This window comes from Tamandua tetradactyla, chromosome 3, assembly GCF_023851605.1.
Source record: "Tamandua tetradactyla isolate mTamTet1 chromosome 3, mTamTet1.pri, whole genome shotgun sequence".
NCBI classification, from domain to species: domain Eukaryota; kingdom Metazoa; phylum Chordata; class Mammalia; order Pilosa; family Myrmecophagidae; genus Tamandua; species Tamandua tetradactyla.
In genome coordinates this window covers 117,712,087-117,737,240 of record NC_135329.1, presented here as the reverse complement: position 1 = coordinate 117,737,240, position 25,154 = coordinate 117,712,087, and the positions used below count along the sequence as shown (strand labels likewise).

Genomic DNA, 25,154 nt, shown 5'->3' with positions numbered 1-25,154 from the left:
GTTCCATACTAAATACCTGTTCTGCCCCATTCCCTCAAAATATACTTTTCTGTATTCCCAGGGTATGTACAAAAGAGGTGAGTGTAAATGCTGCACTTAGATATCTTACAATGGCATCACATTCTATTTATAAGTTAGTATTACAGGGGAATTTCACCATGGTGTGAAATGCTTTTCGATTTTAATTCAGAATAATATACCTGAAAGACGAGATTCAGGTAGAATGACTGGATCTAAACAGAAAAATGTTTGTGTCAAACACTAGCATAATATCAAAAACTTAACAAAACGGTTAGAATGCACTTAAAAATCAACAAGAGTGCAATGGGGCATAAATACGCACTAAAAATCATTAAAAATACCATATATTCATTTATGCCTGAAAGTGATCTAATAAATATCTACTTATAAAATATTAGTTGCTTTTTGCTATGAAAGAATAACAAAAGTGGGAGGTACTTTAGCATAATGGTTAGGAATCCCTGGGATTCAAATTAGATTTGAACCCTGGCTTTCTCACTAACCTTTGGGCAAGATACATAATCATTCAGTTTCCTCATTAGTAAAACGAGGATGAAATCATCTGCCTTCCGGGTTGTTGTATTTTATGTCATACTATATGTTGTGCATACATGTTGTATCATAGATAGATGTATAAGATATGTATACATATTAGTGAGTACTAACCTTAGTAATCCATACCTAACACTATGGTGCAAATAGCTACTGTAACTATTGATGTGGTTACTCAAGTTACTAGCATCCAAATGCCTTTCTTGAATATATTTTTAATCTTCCTCACACAATTAAATAACTTCTTCTCTGATCTTATGTATGAATCTTGGACCAACAAGAACAGACTCTTCCTCTGAGAACTGAACTATAATTACAGTATCCACACTGCTACCAAAAATATAAAAGTAATAAATATCTTCGCATAGACTATGTAACAAATAGGCATCAGAGGAGCCAAGAAGGCTAAAATCTAAATATATTAAGCAATGAAACTGATTACATAACAATTTTGGAATAAAGAACATCTACTGCCTAGTGTAGTGATAAGGAGATCCATCCACTTTGGCGGAGCCTGCTTCACCAAACCCAGCCAGGATCTCTATACTTTGCATATCCTTAGCTGTAGGGATTTAAGCAAGAGACTGGGAGATGGACTCATCACAGATCTCTATGACCAGTGGAACAAAAGGAACATTGTAACAGTTCAGAGGTGCATTAGACCATAGTTTTATGAGGATGCTTGCCCCCTTTGAAGGAAAAAGATTTCAACAATAAACCAATTATATGCAGTCTTGATTCACCGTCTCTAAAAATTAACCAAAAATAGAAATGTTCACATAAACAAAGTAGAATGAAATAAAATGAAAATGAATCAAGTATGGTAACAGACCTCAAAATAGCTATTCTAACACAAAGCACACTATTCTTTTAGCCTTTTATATGTTTTTTCTGATATGTCAATGGGATATTAAAAATTTAACCACTCAGATAATGAGTTTTTTCTTGGAATCCTCATCTTCACTTTGGCAAAAAGTCTACACGTTCACTTATTGTAATTCTAGCCTTCCAAATAAACATGATGATTATTGTACTAATAATTCCATTTTTCAGATGAGAAGGCCGACATAAAATGCTTTTCTCAGTATCACAAAGAACTACCTTGAAATATATGGCTTGTGTCTGCAGGTTGTTTCTGAGTTAAAATTATTTAAGCCAGTTGCATCTTTGTAAAAATTAAAAGGAATTAGAAAACTGCAATAAACATACCTGTATTGGAAATATTTTGACAGCCACGTATTCATTGAGCAACTGGGCTTTCCAGACACAACCAAATCTTCCCCTTGCTTTCACTTCTAGTAACTGCAGTGGCTTCAAACCTAGTAATGGAGAAGGTGGAGGTGGTCCTGGATCCTATAGATAAATGATAATAGTACCATAAATAAGCAGCATATGATACATATCAATACTAAAACAATATTTAAAAAGTGAGTATACCGGGGAATCAATTGACAGAAACGGTAAACACATACAAACGACATTAACTTCAATCTTGCTAGAACTTAGTTTTCAAGCATTACTAATTATCTACAGTGATCATAAGGCATACAACTTGAATTAAGGGTTTTCATAATAGCACTAGTGCTATGCATGTATAATAGGAGAAAAGATCTAAAATCTTTTTGCTCTCAGTCTCACTAATTTTCCCAACTAAGATTTTCTGTGAACTTTAGGATACTGCTCACAGAATTTCATTGGTTTCATCCAGTTTGTACTTCCTTACATGGTGAGAAATTTGAAAAGTGTCAGGAACAGCAAATCTTGCTGTCTCAAAGTAAACCTTTCTTCAAAATTCACTACTTTCCTCAGTGGATTTAAATCTTATAAATCTACTTTAAATCTTTTCTTCATTAATTTCACTGATATCCTAGGCATTCACAAGCACACTGTAGACAGGTATATCAAATAAACAGCACATCAAAGGAATGTATAAGTTAGCACTATAATGTAATAAGCACACTGCTCCATCATTCTTATTTTCCAACACATTAACAACTTATCTTTTTCTTTATAATTACTTTCCAAAATAGATCTGGGATTAAAAAGTATCAGTATTCTAGGGCTGAATGACAATAACCCAGAAGATATATGGTCATCACAGTAAATAAAGTAGGGTAAATAAAAGAGAAGTATATTGCTACATTTAATAAATAAAATAAAGCAGGTATAATACATAAATTGGACTACAGCATTTAAAAATCACAAGAGAATCCTCTCTATACAAAGTAGAGTGGCAACCCTTCATTGAAAGCACTATATCAGTTCAATATCTACAACTAAAGTGATATGCAGAAAGGCTCCTCTCAGAAAAAAGCAATAAAATTGTTTCAAGGCTGCCAAATGAGTATTATTGAGGAACTAAAAATTTCTGTGTGACAAACAGACATTATGACACTGGCTGCTACCTAAAACACTTGTAAATGTTATGTCACCCATCTATCAAGGCATCTCTGACAGTCTTTCTTCTCCCTTTCTTTTTTTTCACATGGGCAGGAATCAAACCTGGGTCTCCAACATGGCAGACAAGAATTCTGCCCTTCTCTTTCTTTTTATCTTCTCTTCTAAGGTCTTAAGAATGTTAGTGCTCCTTTAGGCACTACTCGGACTGCTGGTGTCACTCTAAAAAGTTGACATCTACATTAGGAGTACCCTCAATAAAAGAAACATCACAAGGAAGTAAATGGAAAAGATATGCTATTTCTTCTTCTAAACTAGGCAATCTTTACAAAGTGATTGAAGAATTCCTATTTTAAAGACATATGATAAACTAGAAGACTTCCTATGATTCATTTCAACCTGAGATATTTATAAAATGTCTACAAAAATGGCTTTTCCTTCTCACATTCAAAACACGTAAAGTTAGTAGAGCTAAAGAGTATTTTAGTGTAATGGAGCAAAGGATAAAGGAGGCCAGTTATAAATCTTACAGGAAGGTTTCTAAATCTCTAAAGTTATGATTCTCAGTGGGAAGGAACACAAGAATCTCTAGAGAGATTTTATCAAAACGAAGTACCTTCTTCACTCCTACTCTTAAACTCGTCATCTTTACATGCAATAAGAGTCATCTTTACATGCAATAAGAGTCTACTGACAGGAGTGTGTTGCTTACAAGAACGTGGGGAGGAAAAATAAAAGGTAAAAACTATTCTTCCACTATTCTTCCGGAGGAAAAGAAAATCAAGATCCAAGAATTACTGCATAACTACATAAAGGAATAATTAACCTAAAGATAAAAGGTTCAACTCAAAAAATTTAAGTGTATTAGGAAATTTTAAGCATAACTGTAATGTTAAAGTCAATTATTCTCCTCTTGTAGAGATAAATTGGAAAGGCAGAGTTTTCAAAGCAGGGATGCCAAAAACTGCAATACAGCAGATAAGGGCTGAAAGCTAAAGAAGGAAAGTAACCAGGTAAAGCATACTATGGCTCTAAATTGAAACATAAGATTTTTATTAACTTTTACATAAATCAGTAATTTCTCTCTAGAGAACCCACACATAACCCCATTCTGTTCTAAAAGGTTCCAACCACATAAAGATATGATTGAAGCTATGATTTAGATTATTTAATCCACATCTCAAATTAAGACTACATTAGCAGTTCAAAATACAGTTTTTTATTATATTAACCTTAATTTTAGGTACATATACTAATTTCTAATGTCTTCTTTAGAAAGAACCAATAATTAAATGTTGTCCAAATATATGTTTCCAAGGCTCTGTTCAGCAAGTTTCTAAACTAATATATTTCAAAAAGAAAGTGTAACTCTCCCTCCTAATGATATTATAATTATATTCAACACACTATATCATGACAGCCAAAAAAAAAAAAAAAACCAATGTAATAAAGATAACTTAAAAGTAAGATACTTCGACTAAGAACACTGACCTATTTTCAAAAGGTGAGAAAAAAGTCTACAAAGGCACATTCCTGGAAAGTGTCAAATTTTTAGAATATTTGTTTATAAATGCAATTTTTAATTATGTTTATAAAACTTAAAGAGCTGGGTTCAAAGATGAGTAACTTCATAATACAGATTATAACTGTGTAAAACCTGTACCACTAATCAATAAATCAATATACTATTTTGCTTTTTTTAACAAAAAAATTATGAAAATGTTCTATTTTCAAGTCTTCAGCTCTTCATTATGTTTATAGAAAGCTTTAACTGCATCTGTAATATCTAGTTATTATTTCTCCTACAATCTAAGAATATTAGAAATGATTTTTGTTCATTAGCATCATTATACTATTTTACCCACAAAAACCTCAATACCTGATTCTAGGAATAAACATTTATAGCTTTAAAATACATGAATGCCTGGGGAGACAAATTTAAACTTAGATTTCATAACTTACAGAAACATTCTGACATTATGCACAAAACATGGCTTGGTTTTGCTACATAGAAAACCACTTTTCTGGTGGCAGCTACAAAGACTGAAAATTTCCCTACATTTCCAGTTCTTTTATAACATCCAAGCTATCTGGCAAAGCTAGAGAGGTATGCATTAAAACATGGCTCTGATTATATCTCTGTTCTATCCATTTGTATATGAAAATTATGGCATTAAAGACATAATGTTGGAAAGCAAAGAACGACAAGAGCTGGAAAAAATGCCCCCACACTACCACCACCTAATATCATTACTATAATCACTATTGGAATAAATTTTTGGAGGTGGAGAGCTATATCAAAGCCGTTTAAGATCATTTTACTTATTCTAAGTTTTCCAATTGAAGGGTGAATTCTAAACTAAATATGGCCTTAACCCTTCAAACAGCAATCAAAACTTATACTTTTCTAGCCAGTCCCTTTGCTAAAGATGCCAAAGATGAAGTTATCTGAAAATACAGATTTTGCATTAAAAGATAAATGGAATGGACCAGAGAGTCAGCCCCTGTAAAGAATGAGAACATATTGACATTACATTTAATGACTTCGTTCAAAAATAAAACAATTCAATGTTTTTAAGGCAAGAAATTTGACCACTAGAAATTATCATCTTCTGTACTTTCATTTTCTCTCTCAATGTTAATCAACTAAAACAGTATAAATAATATTAACAATCCATTCAAACCAAAAACTCTTACTATGTCAAATCAATCCTGTTTTCAACACTAAAAGAAGTGAACAAAAACCTTATAACATAAATTCAAAAACTGTAAGGGATGCACAATAAAGCAACAACAAAAATATCTAAGAACAAAATGTTTAGTATGCATCCACAAAAAGTTCCACAACCATAAAACAAACATCAATGCATCTTACCTCTATCATTATATGAAAGGCGTGCTTGTGAAGAAAAAACACAGGCAAAAGAAATTATGATTTATACCCAGAATGAAATGAAAAATGACACATAAGTTACAAAAGTGAAGGAAACAGAATAATGATTTAGCTTTTAAAAGTTGGCAGTGAATCAATTTACTACTTTTTGATAGTGAGGGTTGGGAATACTTTCCTTATAAACAGAAGAAAGTAGTATCAAGAAAATTCTTGGATGTTTACCTATCAGATGAGGAGTAATAAATAAATTCTTGACTGTAGTGTAGCCACAATTACCCAATCTAGTGGACTTTAAGCTAGAAAATAAACTAAACCAAGTGTTAAACGATTCTTATTTATTTTTCTAAAAAGTTCTAGAGTGAATTAGGCAATCAAGGAAGATGTGAGTTGAATTTGGCTTCTGGACACCAGAGGGCAGTATTGCCTTTCAAAAAAAACTAGTGAGCAATGCTAACGGAATTTTATATAACTAGCCTAAGTTTCTAAGACCACACTTTTTTGACAAGTGTGTTAGCAATCTCTAGAATCTCCTGCTTCCTGAACTGCCTCACTCCCCTTTCATGGAAGACTGTAAAATCAATCACAGTAGCTAGTAGCAAGACAAAGAAATGTTTCTGGTGTCTACTGAGTGTGTGTACAATAAATGATGCGCTGGGATAAGAGAATAATAAGACAGCAAAAGATCATCAGAATTAAGTAGAACACAGTGATAGACCAGGCCTCTTATTAATGTATTTCCCAACCACATCAAGAATGAAGGAGTTCAGCAGTGATGGCCTTGAGAATGAATATACCATAAATACTGCTAACAGTCTGAGGACACTCAGATCTGAGAGAGAATACAATTTTCATTCTTCGGATCATCCCCAAATAAGCAAGGACCAAATTTAAATTAAAAAAAAATTTTTTAAAGAAATACTGTCATTACTGTAAAGCAAAGCTGAGAGCACCTCCAAAAGCTGATTATATTCCCTAGTTCCCAACATTTCTCAGAGTTAAGATACCACAGACCAACACTGTCCAGGTAGATGCTCTCTGTGCAGCTTACTAAAGTACAGCTTTGCTTAATACAATGCTCAATAAATGAACATTAGAATATGCTATTAAAAGACTCAAACAAAACAAGAAACCATAAACCTTGCCTATTTGGGGATGATTCGAAGAATGAAATTGTATTCTCTCTCAGATCTGAGTGTCCTCAGACTGTTAGAAGTATTTATGGTATATTCGTTCTCAAGGCCATCACTGCTGAACTCCTTCATTCTTGATGTGTTTGGGAAATAGCACTGATAAAAAAGAATTCTTAACAGTTAATGTATACGTCGCTTAACTAGTTTTTCTTTCTTCTTTATTTTACTCCTATGAAAATGATTCAGGTCTATTTATAATTCATCTGAGAGGCTTAGCTAATTCTACTATCAAAATCTCTTACAGGCCCTCCAGAGTAAAATTCATTCTGTGAAAGAAAAACATGCCAACTCAACTAGACTGGAGCCTCCCAAGGTTCAAGGATCTCTCAGGTCCTATTTTCAGAGTGTTTTCAGAGTTAAAGATACCACAGACCAACACTGTCCAGGTAGATGCTCTCTGTGCAGCTTACTAAAGTATAGCTTTGCTTAATACAACGCTCAATAAATGAACATTAGAATATGCTATTAAAAGACTCAAGCAAAACAAGAAACCATAAACAGGCCTCAAAGCATAAACTGAAAAATTAGAAGGGTCAAAACAGAATCCAAAAAATAGAATTACTAAAATGCATGAATATATAAAAAAGCAACCCCCACAAAAAACCTAGTCTGGATACACAACATGAAAAATGTAGCTTGAATAACATGTACTGTATTGGGAATGGTCATAGTCTAGCCAGCACATTAATATCAAGTAATTAGGTTGTCGGTTGAGAAAGAGGCTGGCCAAACATCAGAAAACAATGAACAGTATTTCTCCATTCATTCATTCATTCATTCATTCTCTACTGAGCACCTAGTTTGTGCAAGGCACTGACTGCCCAGACTCTCATGAGGCCTACAACAGTAGAGGAGAGAAAGGCATTAAAAAAGAATCACACTAATGAAATGTGTAATTATAAACCGAGTAATAAAAAGGAATTCAGTAACAAACACCTGTAAAAAGAAACCTGACTTACACTGGCAGATGAAATAGGAGATTTATCTGAGGAGGGGACCCTCAAGAAATAAAAACCAGAGTAAGAGTAGATAAGGTAAAAAATGGTATTGAGATGCCACCTAGCTTGGCTTGTGCAAACAGACATATAGTGTGGTATGATTTACTAAGAACCAGGTTTAGGGGAGAAAAGCATTAACCATGAATGCTAAGTGCTTATAAATATCCAGGTGGAAATATGTATAGCAGGCAGTTATATACAGAGATCTGGGATTCAAAGAAATCTTTGCAGACATACAGATCTTGATTCATTTATGTACTATAAATAAATAAACACCCAAATACATGTAAATAACAGGTATCAGATATTTTCTTTATTTACTATTAAAACAATATCAAGATTTCCATATGTATATACGGAACCTCAGCAACCTCTTAAGAACTTAAGTTCCCCCTACCAAATCAACAAATTCCAAGGTTCCCCTTAGTCATCTGATTATCTTATGTTCTAAGAATTTTTACAATTATTAATTTAAAAAAGGGACCATTGTCAAGCAAAATAGATATAGAATCAACAAAGAAATAAAACAGTGTGCTTATCAAGACAAGGCTAGATGTGGCTCTTCCCCTAATCACTACAAAACTGGAATCAGACGTTATCTCTTTCCTTCTACCATTTTTTGCCTAAAATCACTGAAGCAACTCCCTTCTTACTCTCTTTACCCTTCATTTCCCAGCTGTAAAGTAAAACAAACAAGCAAAAACTTGGTTTTAGTTCACCTACACATTCACTGTAGGCTCCAGAAGGACAATCAAATCTCCTCCACTTGTCACTGTACATCCTGTATGGTGCCTGACACACAGCAAGCACTCAAGCACTGGGTAGGCAGTTAAGCAAAATAAACCCACAGAAAACTGAATATCGTGCAGCTCATTTGATACAATCAGTTTTCACTAACAGACTTTTCTTTCAATTCTATTATCTTCAATTAGTAGAAAAAGATTTGACAGTGATGACATAGCTAGGAATGAAGGAACAGGTTTGGGACAAAGTCCAGAAATGAAGATCATAGAGAAAAACAAATTCACTTCCTCCTATCTGCTGTCTCCTTGCCAGACAAAAAAAAAGGATAAAGTATGTACTCTGATCTAAATGGATGAGTCCCATTTGTACACTGGGGAGCCCTAGTGAAGGCCAAAGGAAAACTGAATGCAAGATCAAGTGCTCTGATTAGTTTTAACGTACTGCTTTAACTTGATTCAAGCTTTTGATAAAGCTTTAATTTTTTGTTCCTTTTCTCAAATTTTTTTTTGTCAAGCTGAACATCTAGGGATAATTTATGACACTTTCCCTTTGAATTAATTTAGAAGTTTATATAAAGTATCTTCTCATTTAGGATACCAATGCAAAAATAATCACACACTAAGGTGGAACACAGAAGAAACAGACATCCTTTGTATTTCTGTACTATTTCTTAGGCATATATATAAAAGAAAAAGACACACAAGTATAATCACTAGCACTATATCACCATAGTTTAAACATATCTAAACATGCTAACAGAATAATTAAAGAATAAAGTATCTGTGAAATGTAGGTTCCAGTTCTTATTGGAAACCTAACACAAACTTATGTTAATAAAACACACCAAAGTTTGGTGTTTCATGAGCATACAATAAAGCTCCACTAAATTTCACTTAAAAGCACACTATTTAATATGAATGAGAGAGACTGAAGTTATTGATCTGAAAAGCTCTCCTTAATATCCTGTTAAATTAAAAGAAATCAGTCGTGGAATAATATTTTATAAAGGAGAAAAAAGTATATATCAAACATTTGATATTTGAGAAAAGTGTCAAAGGATATGCCCAACCTGTTAAAATGGGTTATTTCAGGAAAGTGATAGGGAAAGGGACAAGAGGAGGAGCAAATGACTGATTCGCTCGCTCGCTCTCTCTCCCGGCACACATATACAATCTGTCTTATTACAACAGCAGGTATTTATAATTAATTTTTAAGCATTAGAGTGTTTCAAAAGAAAGAAGAAAGTGAAAAAGGGAGAAAGTGAGAGAGAGATGTGTTCATATACTCTAGCCATTCAGCAGTGAACCTATTTCAAGTTGTGCTTTCATGGATGTAGTATTTATTTTGTAAAGAGAACAATATTCATAAGATATTAAACGCTCAATAAAATTTAGTAAGTTCCCCTTGTGGCCTCCCCACATAAGGAAGCAGCATCTTTTCATAAGTTGACTTGGCCTTATGATCGATGTTATGCTACCCTCTTAGTATCTTATTAATTTTAAATTGGTGCATATATAGACTCATGTTCAGTAGGAAAATCCTATAAAACATTTTCTCAGATAGAATGGTTTCTCAGTGGATAGTAATTTGACACAGCATGCAGTGACAACCTATTATTTTAATATTAAGGTCAGCAGGATTATTTTGAATGCCTAACTCAGGTATCCCAAACATCTAAAGGCCTTTAATCATTGTCAGGCCAAAACCTAAACAAAATGTCATGACTTTCCATGATAAAAGGACTGAAGAGGATAGTGGCATTAAGAAAATTATCAGTGTTGCAATATTAAAGTGTTATTCACATACTCTTTAATTTTTTTTTTTTTTTTTTTTTTTTACATGGGCAGGCACCGGGAATCGAACCCGGGTCCTTGGGCATGGCAGGCAAGCATTCTTACCTGCTGAGCCACCGTGGCCCACCCTCACATACTCTTTAAAAACGAACAAGAAGCTAACTCCTTATCTTTGTAAAAGTTTCTAGACCCTAAAATTCATTTTATTAGGCTGTATAATTTATCAGCACAAATACAGCTCTGGTAAGCAGAAAATTTAAGCTCATGTATGGTTATGAAGGTGATGCAAACAGTTTTATTGAAACTGCATAACTTTAACAACAATTAGTCTTCTTAATAATAGAGTCAATGCCATCAATTCCCTCAAATTCATGACTCATTGGCACCAGAAAAACCAGTTTGTGTTAGCTAGTTTACTCTCTGCAGATTTTAAGAGCATCTTCCTTTACATGGAAAGAAATTTCAGTGCAGACAAAAGAAGAAAAGTGACCTGGATGACGGAAACTTATAGGATGTTTCAGTTTATAACTATAGAAAGAACTTAATAATGGCATTCTTTCAGAAAGGCATGGAATGCTCCAACTTACTTTACCCAAAAAATATAGGACCTCAAGATCTAACTTAAGGGTGGGCTACGGTGGCTCAGCAGGCAAGAATGCTTTCCTGCCATGCCAGAGAACCCGGGTTCGATTTTCAGTGCCTGCTCATGTAAAAAAAAGATCTACCTTAAGGCAAAGCCCTGAAGCACCTGGGTGTTTATTAAAGGAGTTACTTACTGGGCATATTGCATTATCATCTCAGGATAATGCTAAATGCAACAAATTCAATTCAGCACTTATGGAATGGTTATTACAAACAAGACACTGTATGAGATATGTAGTGATTACAATACATTCCTGTCTTCACGAACTTAACCTACTGGAAGAATGGAACAGGTACGAAAATGACTCTAAGACTTTCTCAACTGGGGTTACTCATCTGAATCAAAGACAGAAAACAGGAGCACTATTTTCTCAACTTTTTCAAGGATGGTACATAACTAATACCATTTTAGATGCATATAATGGATGGCTTAAGGTGTAAGGGAAAAAGATCAAAAGGTAGATTATGGAAGACCACATATGTCATGCTCCAAACTTCATATTCTTGGATCACTGGGGAACCCTGAAAATTTTAAAACATAGAAATAACAATCAGATATATAAAATACTGTTCTAACAACAGCATAGAAGACAGAAGAGAAACCAGAACCAAGACAACCAATTTGGTGAATATACAAATGATCTCACCCACTGGCATAATAATGTCCTGAACTACAAAGGATCAGTAAGACAAAAGCTGTATGGACAGGACTTGGTAAATCACAGGGTGGAGAATAGGAGATGTAGCTGTCTCTAAGGCTTTTCACCTAGAATGACTGAAAAGACAGTTATCCATGAAACAAGTCAGAAACATAGCAGCTGTAAATTATAAAGAAAGCTAAACACTTTTTGTAAAGATCAGAAAAACTTTTTTTCTATGCTTTTAGTTGTGCTAGATTTATTTTAGAATAAATATTTTCTATTGGTTACTAAGAACCACAATTAAAGACCAGATTTTAAAGTACTTATATCTCTTAAGGACTTCTTTAAAAAATATTAACAAAACTAGAAATTCTACATAGCTTGATACCTTAGAAAAAAGAATCCCATCATTTAACTGCCAGAACCAGCTTATTATAGATATTCTCTTAGTCCTTCAGGATGCCCCAGGCAACTGATCTTTTATTCCCCAAAGAGAATAAAAGTTGAGATCAGACTTATAAAAGAGCACAGAATATATCATTTTAGATTTCTTTCTGAGAATTGCTGTAAATTCTTGTTAAATATGGTACCTACTGTAAGAATGACACTTCAATATGATAACTGTCAGGATGAGACCAATGCCTTACAACAGACCGCACTTCATTCACAAAACAAGCCCTTAGCCAAAGCTTTGAGGAACTTTCCCTAAGGAAAAAAAAACTGGTAAATTTCTGTTCCAGAAATCTATTAATAAGAATGTAAGATCTTTTCCTAGATGGTCTTGGAATTAAACTTTGAATATGGGAGCAAAACTCTGATGTGAAATATGGAAGTCACCTTAAGACTCCAAATTTAGAACACCTACTTCTCCTACCCCTCCAAAAAGTAATGAACAACTAATAGGCATTGGCAGTATCCACTCAGAAGCAGAAGAATCTGTATCCACAATCCTATCACATGGGTCCGTAAACCCTATTCTAAAATGTGCTAAATTGTTTTAACAGAAAACACCTGAATATGTCCTTTACATATCTATGGTTTACTTATATTCCCTTTGTTCTTTGTGAGACTATGATATTGCTCATTTTAGTAGTTACACAAACTATTAACATCAAAAAACAGGAAAGTAAATTAGCCTATAGAATAATTCTGAGACGGCAGGGATGTTTACTGAATTACAGAAATGGCTGAAAAAAGAGACAGAACCACAATAAGCATTAAGAGCAAAGTTTAGTTCAGATTCCAGCTCTGTCACTTATAAGCTTTAATGTCTCAATTTCTTTATCTATAAAATGGGATTATACTTCATAAATCATCCTGTGAGGTAAATTTAAATCAATGTTTTTCATACCTGGCTGTTCACCAGAATCACCCAGGAATCTTATTAAAAATATAACTTTCAGGGGTGTGGTCCAGGAATTTGTATATTTTTACCAAATTCCAAAGACGATCCTCACACACCAGAGTCTGGAAATCAATGAATATTATATATTTACATACAAAAAAAATCTTATCAGTGCCCTAGTACACTGTGAATGTTCCAATAAATGCTTGATGTAATGATCAATAGCCATTTGTTAAAAAGAGATAAAACTGAGCCCTTTGTAACAAAAAAGCGACTAAGGACTCCTGTAGAACTACATTTGTATAAACCTCTCATCACATATGAAACTTAAAAGTATGATACAACCCTGTTTCAGAGTCAGAGATGAATTTCCACAGTGATGACAATGCTTCCTTTCTATCATATAGCTTACAACAGAAGGAAAGCATAAAATCAGACAAATTTTGTGTCTTTCATAACAAAACGTAACCTTTCCAGGTCACTCCATGACAAAACCTTTAAATTTATTCCCTCTTACCTTTCGGCAATTCATACAATTCATGTAAATTCATAACATAGCATTCCAAGTACCAAATATATCAGTACAATAGCATCAATCATGGTGACATATACCAAAACTGACAAAGGAAGACAGACCCTCATGGAAAATTTCTGCTTCTTAGTAATTTATGAATATTGAATCTTTCCTTTTAAAAAACCTAAACCCTTAAATTAATTAATATTTTTAAATAAATTAGCTCCAGAAACAGGATATCTTGACTTTTAAAAATATATCTTAACCATGCTTTTGTATCAATACTGTATACCAATCAAAACTCTCTTTAAAATTAGAATTTTATTTATCTGTTGTATAACTATTTGCTAAAAAGTACTTAGAAATTTATTACCTTTTTGTGTGTGTTATTTTTCACAATAAAAATGTTTAAAATATTTTAATAAAAATTTGTTTTCTGGTTTGTTCTATCATCTCACAAATCTAGGTAAATTCAGGAAACTATTATAAGATTTTTACTATCTCTTCTAAAGTTAGATACTAAAACAAATAAAAATGGTCCCACCAACAGAAGGTAAAGTGTGTGTGTCCATGGCCATTCAGACTAAACTATATATGGTAGGCACTAAAATCTTATATTTTAAGATACTTTTTTATAGATGATTTTTTAATAAACCCACAACTTAGGTACTGTTGCTTAAAAGTTAAAATATTTAAGCTGTAAAAGATAGTATGTTTACCTAATTTACTGAACAAGGCATTTTATCTTTGGGTTTATTTCTCCATATGCACATCTTACAAAGATTATGGGTATCAATGATCTAATGCTAACAAATTGCTGCAAGTACTAAGAAAGAAGTGTGTTATATAAATAAAGCTTTAGAGAGAAGGAGTTATTTTGATCATCAAATTATAGTACTTTCTTCTATCAAGTTTTAGTCATTAATCCGGCAGGTATTAGCAAAACAAAGTTAAACCAAGAGATCCAGAAGGCCAAGGATATCTGATCTTAAGAGTTAAAAGAAACAAAATTAAAAACTAGAATTCAGAGATATCTCGAGAAAACATAACCAAAAGTTATCAGCTTTCTTGGGCATGAAGAATATTAATTACTTCCATTAAAAGTCCTTGTAAAGCCCTGGACCAATGTCAACTGCCCACAAGATACAGAAGGAGGAATATTTAACGAATGTAATCTAATTACCCACCATGCATACATATTCAGAAATATTGGGAGGGGTGGGGTAAGAATTTAGGGCATTAAAAAGTTTTTAGTCTTCAGTACAAATGTGATATTTTGCAAACAAACAAAATACTTGGAACTATCAACAAGTAATGTGAAATGCTGCTCTTATGCTTTTTCCTAACACATGTTATGGGTATTTCTTTCTGAAGCTTTTATGAAACCTCTCTTTTCTATACTTTACTGGTTACCTTCCTGGGTCTCTCTTCCTACCTAGTTGGTTAAAAGGGTATTTGGCAAGTACTTTTGAAAAAGACAAAGACATTCAGGAATGGGGAGAAGATGGAAGGGAAAGAAAGGGTGGTGATATCTCCATTGTACATCATTAATTACTTCTCAAGGAACAAGTAGAGTACATTTCATACTTAAAAATAGTGAAATGAAAGTAAACTCTGCAAAGAACAGAAATGGGAATACCCTTAAATGAGCAAAGTTTAGGGAACTGTCAATAAATAAATTTGCAAATTTAGATATAGTTCCCAAGACAATAAACATTCAAAACTTAACTTCCAAAGAAAGTGATTTGTAAAAATCTAATAGATTTTTTAATATAGAATTAGGAGGAGAAAAAAAAAGATTCTCACTTATTTTAAAATCTTCACATATACATCATTTTAAAACAGTACAAAGTACAAGACAATAACTTACTTGAGTTGGAACAAGTACAGGAGGATACGCCATTTTGTGATGCCTGTATACCCAAAACCCACAAATGACAATCCCAGCAATTAACATAAGTGGCACCAAGGAAAAGAGCAAGATGTTGTAGTAAGGTGGCTTAGGTGTAACTGGATTTGAAGTAGCTGTGGAAAAGAGGGGAAAGAAACCAACTCAGATTTGATCTACAAAATTCCATAATACTGATTTATTGTAGTGCCAAATTTTAGGAGAAGAGGACTTCTGAGTAAATTATTCCACTTAACATAAGGATACTTTGTTTTTAATCTACTGTTTGAAAAGACCTAACCACACACTTACGCTGTGTGACTTCCATCTCCGGAAAATAAGAAAATTTTTCGTTACACATATTGCCCTCACAGCAACAAAAATATACTTCAGGGCTGTCTTTTTTTTCTATACAATCAGTCCTATAAACCAAAGAGAGGAGAAATAATTTAAATCAACATTGTTCTACTGAACCCACAACAGGTATTTTTCTACAGTCTTCTCAGCAATACTACAAGGAGGTAAGTAATTTATACTCAACTTTAAGATTTTTAATATTCAATGTTTAATTCTTAAAAGCCAAAAATGTTCCTAGATTCCTCTTACTAAATCTCACCAGAAAAAAAAAATGCCTGATTTTATTACAGTCACACTGGTTCCTTGAGACCATAGTGCATTAATTTGGTTCCTAATGTCAATCTAAGGCAACCATCTTTTGTTATTTTTCATTAATCCAATTAGGAAATTTGATCGAGGAGTACTTCTATTCACAGAAATATAGTTTCACCATTTCATGAATACAAAAACTAGAATCTATATATAAAACTAGAGTATAAAAGCTAAATAGCATAAGCTCTTTTATCTTATGAGCAGAACATATCTAAATATTAAAGACCCAAAGCAGGCTTGGGAGTTAATGGCATCATTTTTCTACAGCAGATTTCAGTTCCTCAAAAACAATGAACAAATTTGAGATAAACAACAAGCAAAAAACAAATATGTAACAACAAACATTTAGGACCTTGTGCTGGTTTCAAACTGTTGTATACCCCAGAAAAGCCAAGTTCTTTAATCTTGATTCAGTATTGTTGGGTGGGACATTTAGATTAAGTGGCTTCATTTGAGCTGTGTCTCCACCCATTCAAGGTATGATGTTTACTGGAGCCCTTTAAGTGGGAACTTAAGTAGTTTTTAAGTAGTTTTGGAAAAAGCTACAGAGCCCACACAGCCAGAGACCTCTGACCCTCAGGGAAGCCTTTTGAAATGAATGGTCTAGAGAGAAAGGTAGCAGATATCATCATGTGCCTTTCCAGTTGACAGAGGTGTTCCAAACCCATCGGTCTTTTTGAGCCAAGGTATCTTTCTTTGGATATCTTGGAATGAACGTTTTTATAGCCTTAGAATTGTAAACTTGCAATTTAATAAATTCCTTTGTTCAAAAACCATTCTATTTCTGGTATATTCCATTCTGGCAGCTTTAGCAAACTAATACAGACCTAGAAACTTAAAAACTGATTAGATGTAGGCAGGTTAATTAAAAAAAAAAAGGCTTCTACACAGAAGTTGCTGAAAAAGATATGGATTTAGCATCTAGAGCAAACCCTAATGAAGCCCTAAGAAACAGCTATACCTACAAAAGAAAAAACAGGAATCAAACTTTTAAATATTGCTAGTATACATCAGATAAATTTAAAGATATATCTTACAAATAAACTGTGAATGTTTGTGATAGTTATATTAATATGGTTGAATTTAACCCTTTTTTTGTATTTAATTCTAATGTGAAAAGATCAAGAAATTTTAGGGGGAAGGTAGTTTTAACAAAATCAAACTTTAAAATGAAAGGTTCATCAGTATCTATTTAGTAGGAAGTAAAAAGAAAAATGAAAGCTAAATTTTAACAATAAAGAGAATGTATAAACTTAAACATTAATTTACAACATTTACAATTTGCCTAATATCTAATTTATGAATTCCAGAAAATTATTTTTCTCACCCAGTTTAATTTTTCTTTTAACATTTTTTTCTCCAAATTTTGACAAGTCTTGAATCTTCTTTTCGTTTCTTACTTCTTGCATCACCCTTACTATATTTGTTTTTTAATCAAATTTAGAGCATAAAAGTGAAAATTCACATACTCTTAATTCCCCAGAAACAGCTGGTATAGTGCTATCACTCTAAAAGCAAGCATGTGCACTGAACAAGTCACTCTCCATGATCTATACCAAAGTTCTACCACCAGTGAAAATGGCTCTAGTGAAAGCAAAAGAGATATTTTAGTACCACCCAAGTCTCACCCAACTGAAATACTGGTTTTTAGGTAAGAAGCAGAGGGGGATTTTACTACAAGAATAGGGATCCCTGATTTCAACCAACAAATGATAAACATGATCTGCAAACCTCATTTTTCCCCCATTTCTTCCTACTCACCTTTCATAATAGCAGCTATCAGTTGATTATCACTTCTGTTAAAAAGGCTATTAAACAGAAATATGGCTAAAATGAATAAGTAGGGAAAAATAATCCCTGATAAGTCAAAGATTTAGAAGTATGTCCTAAATACTAAATGCATACTTAAATGACTGTGTTTTCCTGTCTCATGAAAACTGGAGCTAATTCAATTTTCATAGGCTTATTCAATGCATTCTGGTATTAGTCACGTACAGCAAATCAATCACAGGATTATAATAATCAATGGAGGCTCCTGAAAGGGGTCCAGGAAGTATCTAGTATTTACCAAATCACCAGTTTTTGACTCCAAAATGTCTGGTTACCTAAGACTTTGCAACCTCTGCCAGGCATCAGTATCCACCCTCAGTGATACTGTGGCCGAGGTAGTTAAGTCATCAGCCCAATGCCTATGAGCTGAGCAGAAAGATCACAGGCAATCAAAATATAACCACTGTATTTCATACAGCACAGAATAAAGCAAGACGTTTTAAATAAAATGCAGCTTTATATGAGGATTGTGTTTGTTCTGATGTAATTCTGAATATCAATTTAAAATGCCTCTTAGGGTGAAGAACAAAGGCCTACTTTGCAAGAGAAAATAAGGGAGTGGTGGAGAATGTAGTAAGATCAATTTCTTCCAGATACATAAGGAAGGAAATTAAATAATATGTTTGAGATTTATTCTCCTTGAGGATAAATTTGACAGCAGATAAAAGATACTCTCTTTTAAAGCAATTTAAAAACCCCTTTTTCTTAAAATTGGCACAGGGGAAAAAAAAGTTTAAAATCCTACCAACATTGGGGGAGAAATGGTTCTTATCTAGAGTTTTCACTACTTGGGAAATTATTTAAAATGTATCAAAGATAAAAATAAGCATAAAAATACGTATTACTTTAAAATACCTATCCTATCATTAGCACAAGTTATATAATGTTCTTCATAATCCCATCTTTAAAAAGCAAGAAATACTTATGTGAAAATCCATGTACTATACTTTCCCCTTTTATAAAGGGGGTAAGTGGACAATTACTCAACATTACTATAAAAAATAAACTGTTTCTTTACCTGTCATAACAGTTGATATCATCCAGCCAACAACCTTTCTTCACTATTTCAATGGAACCAGAAATATTCTTCCATGTAGCAAAACAATGTCGCCGTTTATCTTTGTCACCATAACAGGGTTCAACACCAGTTTGATTGGTTCTATCTCTTTCCCAATTAGCATTATAGAAAACACACTCCTGAGTTTCTGATCTTCCAAGAATAGCACCTAAAAGGTAATAAAACATCAGTTTAAAATAACTATATTAGCTCTTAAAGTAAGAGGCTATCTCCCAAAATTCAACTCCAGGTAGTCCTAAAACGTAAATCATTTTACTGTCTTCCCAGGCCAATCCACGTACCTTAAGTATAATACTGTAGAAACTGACAAGACCACCTATATCATGAGATTTCTCTGAAAAAGACCAATTTCATTTCACTTAATAATGACCTTGATGAAGCAGTAGAAATTAATAGTGTTGCCAAATCTCAACCCTTGAATAGACTTCTTTCAATGTTCTATATGATAAAATAGGAAGTAGGCAAAAGTACTTCTGCTGCATGTCAAAATAGGATGACTGCCTGAAGAAAAAGCCTTGATGACTGAATCACTAACTAAACAAACTATGGTTATTCAGATTTATTCTCAAAATTATTCTCAAAGTGAACCGAGTGGGACTATCACTTCAAGAAAAACTACTGAAAGAATGCATTGCCAATGATAAAACTTGAGCTTTCAAGTGAAAATTACAAATTTTTGAAAACTTGTATCTTCCATTATTAGCTTGACATCTTTCCAATATAAGACTTTTCTGATGAGACCACTGGTGATATTAACAAATGAGATTTTAAAATATTTGTTAAATGATGCCAATATTTAAAAGGTCTGCATAACTGAGAGAATCAGTATTCTCTAAATGAATTATGTGATGGTACAAAAGCATTCATGGGTTAAAAAAATCCATTCAATGTGTAAGATAGATGGATAGATTTTAAAGTAACAGAACAAAAAGTTCATTGATACAGTTTCAGATTGTATAATGAAACCAACTTTTAAGAAACTAACTCTTGTCTTATATGGAAATGCAAAGGGACTGGACTAGACAAAACAATTCTGATACAGAAGTATAAAGGAGAACTCATACTACTGATTTTAGGATTTACTATAACAAAATTCAGCAATCAAGACAGTCCGGTCTCAGGGAAAACTCAGACACACATCAAAGGAACAGAACAGAGTTTAAGACCCACATATACATGGTCAATTAATGTATAACAAAAGTGCCAAGATAAAAAAGAAAGGATAGTCTTTTCAGCAATGGATTCTACAACTGGACATCTGTATGAAGAAAAAAAAAATGAGCCTTGTGCTGGTTTGTGACTGTTAGGTACCCCAGAAAAGCCATGTTCTTTATATTAATCCAATCTTGCGGAGGCAGACCTATTGTTTGGGTGGGATCTTTTTTGGGTAAATTGTTTCCATGGAGATATGACCCACCCAAATGTGAGCAGGATTTTTTGATTAGGTGCTTTCCACGGAGATATGTCTCCATGCATTCAAGGTAGGTCTTAATATGCTTACTGGAGTCCTTTAAGAGGGAACCATGTTGGGAAAAGCTCAGAGCCTATACAGACAGAGACATTTGGAATTACAGAAAGAAAACGCCTGCAGGGAAGCTGTTTGAAATAAGGCACCAAAGAACAGCAGATGCCAGCCACATCTTCTCAATTGACCGAGGTGTTCTATATGCTATAAGCCCTTCTTGAGTCAAGGTATCTTTTTCTGGATGCCTTAGTTTGATCATTTTTATGGCTTTAGAACTGTAAACTTGTACCTTAATAAATCCTCTTTATAAAGCCAACCCATTTCTGGTATATTAAATTGCAGCATTAAAAACTAAATACAAGCCTCAACTCATACTTCATGCTATTTGCAAATATTAACTAAAAATGTATCATAGATCTAAAATCAAAACCTACAACTATAAAACTTCTAGAAGAAAACATACAAAAATATTTATGATCTTGAGTTATAAAGGATTTCTTAGAAAAATACAAAACATATGAGCTACAAAAGAATAAACAGAGAAATTGGACTTCATTGAAATTACAGTTTCCATTCTTCAGAAGTTGTTAAGAAAAAAAATAAAAGTCATACACTGGGAGAAAATATTTACAAATACATGCTTGATAACGGATGTATTCAAAATAAATACATTTATTCAAAATAAATGAAGAACTCTCACAATTCAATAACAAGAAAACACACTATACAATACATAAAACAGATACACAAATGTTTATAGTGGCTTTATAGTCGCTAATAACTAGAAACAACCCAACATTTATCACCAGTAAATGTAAAAACAACCAACCACACAATAAAAAGGAACGAACTAGTGATAACTGCAATGACATGGATGAATCCCAAATATATTATGCTAAGTGCATGAAACCAAACTCAAAAGACTACATATATATATGTATATATATTTTATGATTTCATTTACATACATTCTGAAAAAGGTAAAACCATAGGAAAAGCAATCGGATCAAAAGTTGCCAGGGGCTGGGGGTGAAGGGAGAAGGGAGAGGGTTGATTATAATAGTGCATGAGGAAACTTCTAATAGTGATGGAAATATGCTATATTTTTACTATGAATGCAGGGCTAACCAAAATTCATAGAACTGCACATCTAAAAAAAAATACATTTTATGCAAATTATACTTTGATAAACCTGACCTTTAAAAAATGAAAAGAAAAACTATTACTTGTTGAGTTTTGCTATGGTATCACAGAAAAACATCCATCATTATCCTTAAAAGCTATGAAAATATTCCTCCTTTTTCTAGCTATATATCTATGTGAAGCCAGATTTCTTTCATATACTTCAATCAAAACAACTGTGGAAAAATAATAGCATGAGCTGACATATTGTAAGCTATCACAAGATACAAACTCAACACACAAAAATCAATTACATTTCTATATGCCAATAATAAACAAGTGAAAACGGAAAATGACATAAAAAATGGAGTACCAGTTAAAAATGCTTCAAAAAAAATAAAAGATTTGGGTATAAATCTAATAATAAAACATGCATAAGACTTTGTATGATAAAAATAAGAATATTCTGATGAAAGAAATTAAAGAACACCTAAATACTTGGAGAGACATACCTTGTTTATGGACTGGAAGACTCAACACAGAAAAGATATCAATTCTCCCTAAATTGATGTACAGATTTAATGCAATTTATATCAAAATCTCAGCAAATTTCTTTTTGGATATAGATAAAGGTTCAAGAATAGACAAATATATTTGAAAAACAGTATAAAGTGGAAGAAAGCACCCTTTTCTGATGGTGAGCTGCGGTAATCAGACACTGTGACCTGGCAGAGAGATAGACACGTAGATCAATAGGACAGATACAGAGCTCAGAAACAGATTCATACAATATGCTCAGTTAATTTCTGACCGAAGAACAAAAGCAACTCAGTGAAGGAGGGACAGTCTTCTCAATAAATGACGCTGGAGCAACTAAATGTGCTCCAAGCAAATATATCTTGAATCCCTCCCAGCTGCTACAGTAGTTCCAGAAATCCTCATCTTACAAATAGCCTCCCAGACTAAATTTCCCATAAATGACAATTTTCAAGTTTTCTCAAAGTAGGTATAACAAAAGCCTAAAAGTCCTCTAATCACGACTCTTCCTTTCCCACAAATGCACACTACCTGCATCCAATGTAAAATGCTTTATTTAATATTGTTTTTAATCAACTGTCTATGTATGTCCTTTTTACATGTCAGAACGCTATTAGGTCTAAGACTATCCATCTTTCTTGCCCTCCAAGCACAAATATGAACTTAATAAATTATAAAATGCAAAAATGTAATATAGAACAACTGAATAAAACCCACTAACTACTATTGCTTTTGTTTTCCTTCCTTGAAATGGTAGAATTAAAATATCTTTTACAAATTATAAGTTGCATTAATTTTTCCTCTGATTAACATGTCATGTCTTTCATGGCCCTGTGACCAGCCATACTTTATTTCAATTTTCCTATGTACACAATCAATATTAAACAGAAAGAAAAAGAAAATGTTCTCTGACAACTTAAAATTTCCAGGCTCACTTCTGGAAAACTATTGTAATGCTGTCTGAAACTGTCAAGTCTCTGAGAATACAGAGCATGTATTCTAGAAGCAGGCATGCCGCTGAATGCCTTCCCTAAATTCAAGCCTCCCATAGTCCTAAATCTTCTAAGAAGGGTTAATAACATTTCAAAACCAAGAAATCCAATGTGAAAAGCAACTCTTGTTTCTCTTTCATATGTCACTACTTCTGCCACTCTAAAGGCAGACAACGCATCCAAACAGAATCAGCTATAGAAGGCAAATCAAAATGAATGATGTTTTTAATCCAAAATATCTTATAGTACAAATTTTAGAGGGAAAAAATTAGTATGAAAAACATTATTCAAAAGAATTATTTTAGCTACTAAGTAACTAAGAAACTGGGAAATTCCGGCATAGAACAATCTTCACATTTACCAAGAATTCCTAAAATAAGTAAACAAATACAGAACTTTATTTGCTCAAAAAGTATTATTTAATAGACTCTCAGTGTGATAAGTAGTCTTCCAACTACTCAGAAACCTGAAAGCTACCATTTTAATGAGTGAATATTAGGCAGCCCTCAATATGAGGGATTTCTGAATTTCCCCAACAAGATTTTTTTTAATTGTGACCAACTTGAAATATATAACTATCTTTGAATATTACACAAACAATCCAATGTATACTTATTTGAATTAAATTAGTTTTATAAATGTTTTCAAATCACAGCCCACCCAAAATTTTATCTTTCATGAACGATACATTGAAGTGAATAAGTGAGATATCTTCAAAGATAAGGCACAAAAGAAAATTATTTTTGCCTACAGTCACAAAATGTGCAGATTAGCTATAAATGCCCAGGTCTCAAGATCAAAATAGCTCTATGCAATTCTTTGGCACTCATTCACAAGACAAATTACACCAAAAGAGATAAAGTATTTCGTAGACTGTGCATAACAGATTTCTGACATTAGATATTAGGGGGGGGGGGGGCAGGGAGGGGTATTAGACAGTGATGTTTACAGTAGAGGCCAATACTCCCTTCAGAATTAATGAGCTATTTAAAAAATTGTACAAAATCAAAATTGGGCATAAATTTAGAAGAAGAATAAGATATGAATGGTAAATTCTCAAAATCAGAGCATTGCTCCTAAAAGATATATTATGGAAACATACACTATTAAAAATAATCTACAAGTCTCAGTTACACTGAAGACACTACCTACATTTTGAACATTTTTAGTGCTTTATTTACTTGGGAAAATGACAGCCTTCTTTTCAGTAAATAACCAAATTCTGATACAAAAAGTAAAAATGGACTGCTTCAGTTGCTGTGATGGTAATCTGAAATATCATCCTTGAGGATCTGGCAATGTCAAGAGTGAGAAACTTATAAAGAAAAAAAAGAGAGAGAAAAATTCATCACAAAAGTTTTTACAAAATCAGCTTAAAGCAAGTAATTGAAGGAAATTAGCAATATGTATTTGAGTAGCTTCAAATAGCAATACACATTTATAAAAGTGAAAGAATACAAATTAACCAACTATTTATTAGATAACAGATATAAAATCACTGAACTAGTCCTATTTTTTTAAATCAGTAACAGTCCTTTTCATAGATAAAAACAGGTTGCCTGATCTTATAAACTGCAAGATTCCTAGTATTAAAAATGGAAAAAAAAATCTAAAATTCTTGTTTATTACTTTTTTGTTATATATTTATTTCCCACCTCAAAATATATTTTAATAATTTATTTCTGTGCAACTATAAATATTATAGGTCTTCTAGTATCCTTATTTTCTATATTAATACACATCATAGACTAGAGTCACCCACCCTATCTGGCTGCTCTAGGCTATTTTTAAGCACTCAAGAAAATAATACTGCCCAAAACCTGCCCTAAAGTCCCAAGTCTCC

At 33.0% G+C, this 25,154-nt stretch overlaps 1 protein-coding gene across 3 annotated transcripts in view; it reads right to left on the bottom strand.

The window, feature by feature from the left end:
* Positions 1-25,154, bottom strand: part of ACVR2A (activin A receptor type 2A) — an 89,843-nt gene that overhangs the window by 18,727 nt on the left and 45,962 nt on the right. For 2 of the 3 annotated variants that reach the window (XM_077153728.1, XM_077153727.1), the window contains exons 2-5: positions 19,136-19,343; positions 15,931-16,040; positions 15,601-15,755; positions 1,783-1,926 (exon numbers count right to left, since the gene is read on the bottom strand). In XM_077153728.1, coding sequence (XP_077009843.1) covers positions 1,783-1,926; positions 15,601-15,755; positions 15,931-16,040; positions 19,136-19,343 — 617 coding nt within the window. Of the gene's footprint in view, positions 1-1,782; positions 1,927-15,600; positions 15,756-15,930; positions 16,041-18,048; positions 18,096-19,135; positions 19,344-25,154 lie in introns of those variants that run through there. The other variant, XM_077153729.1, reaches the window with a different exon arrangement.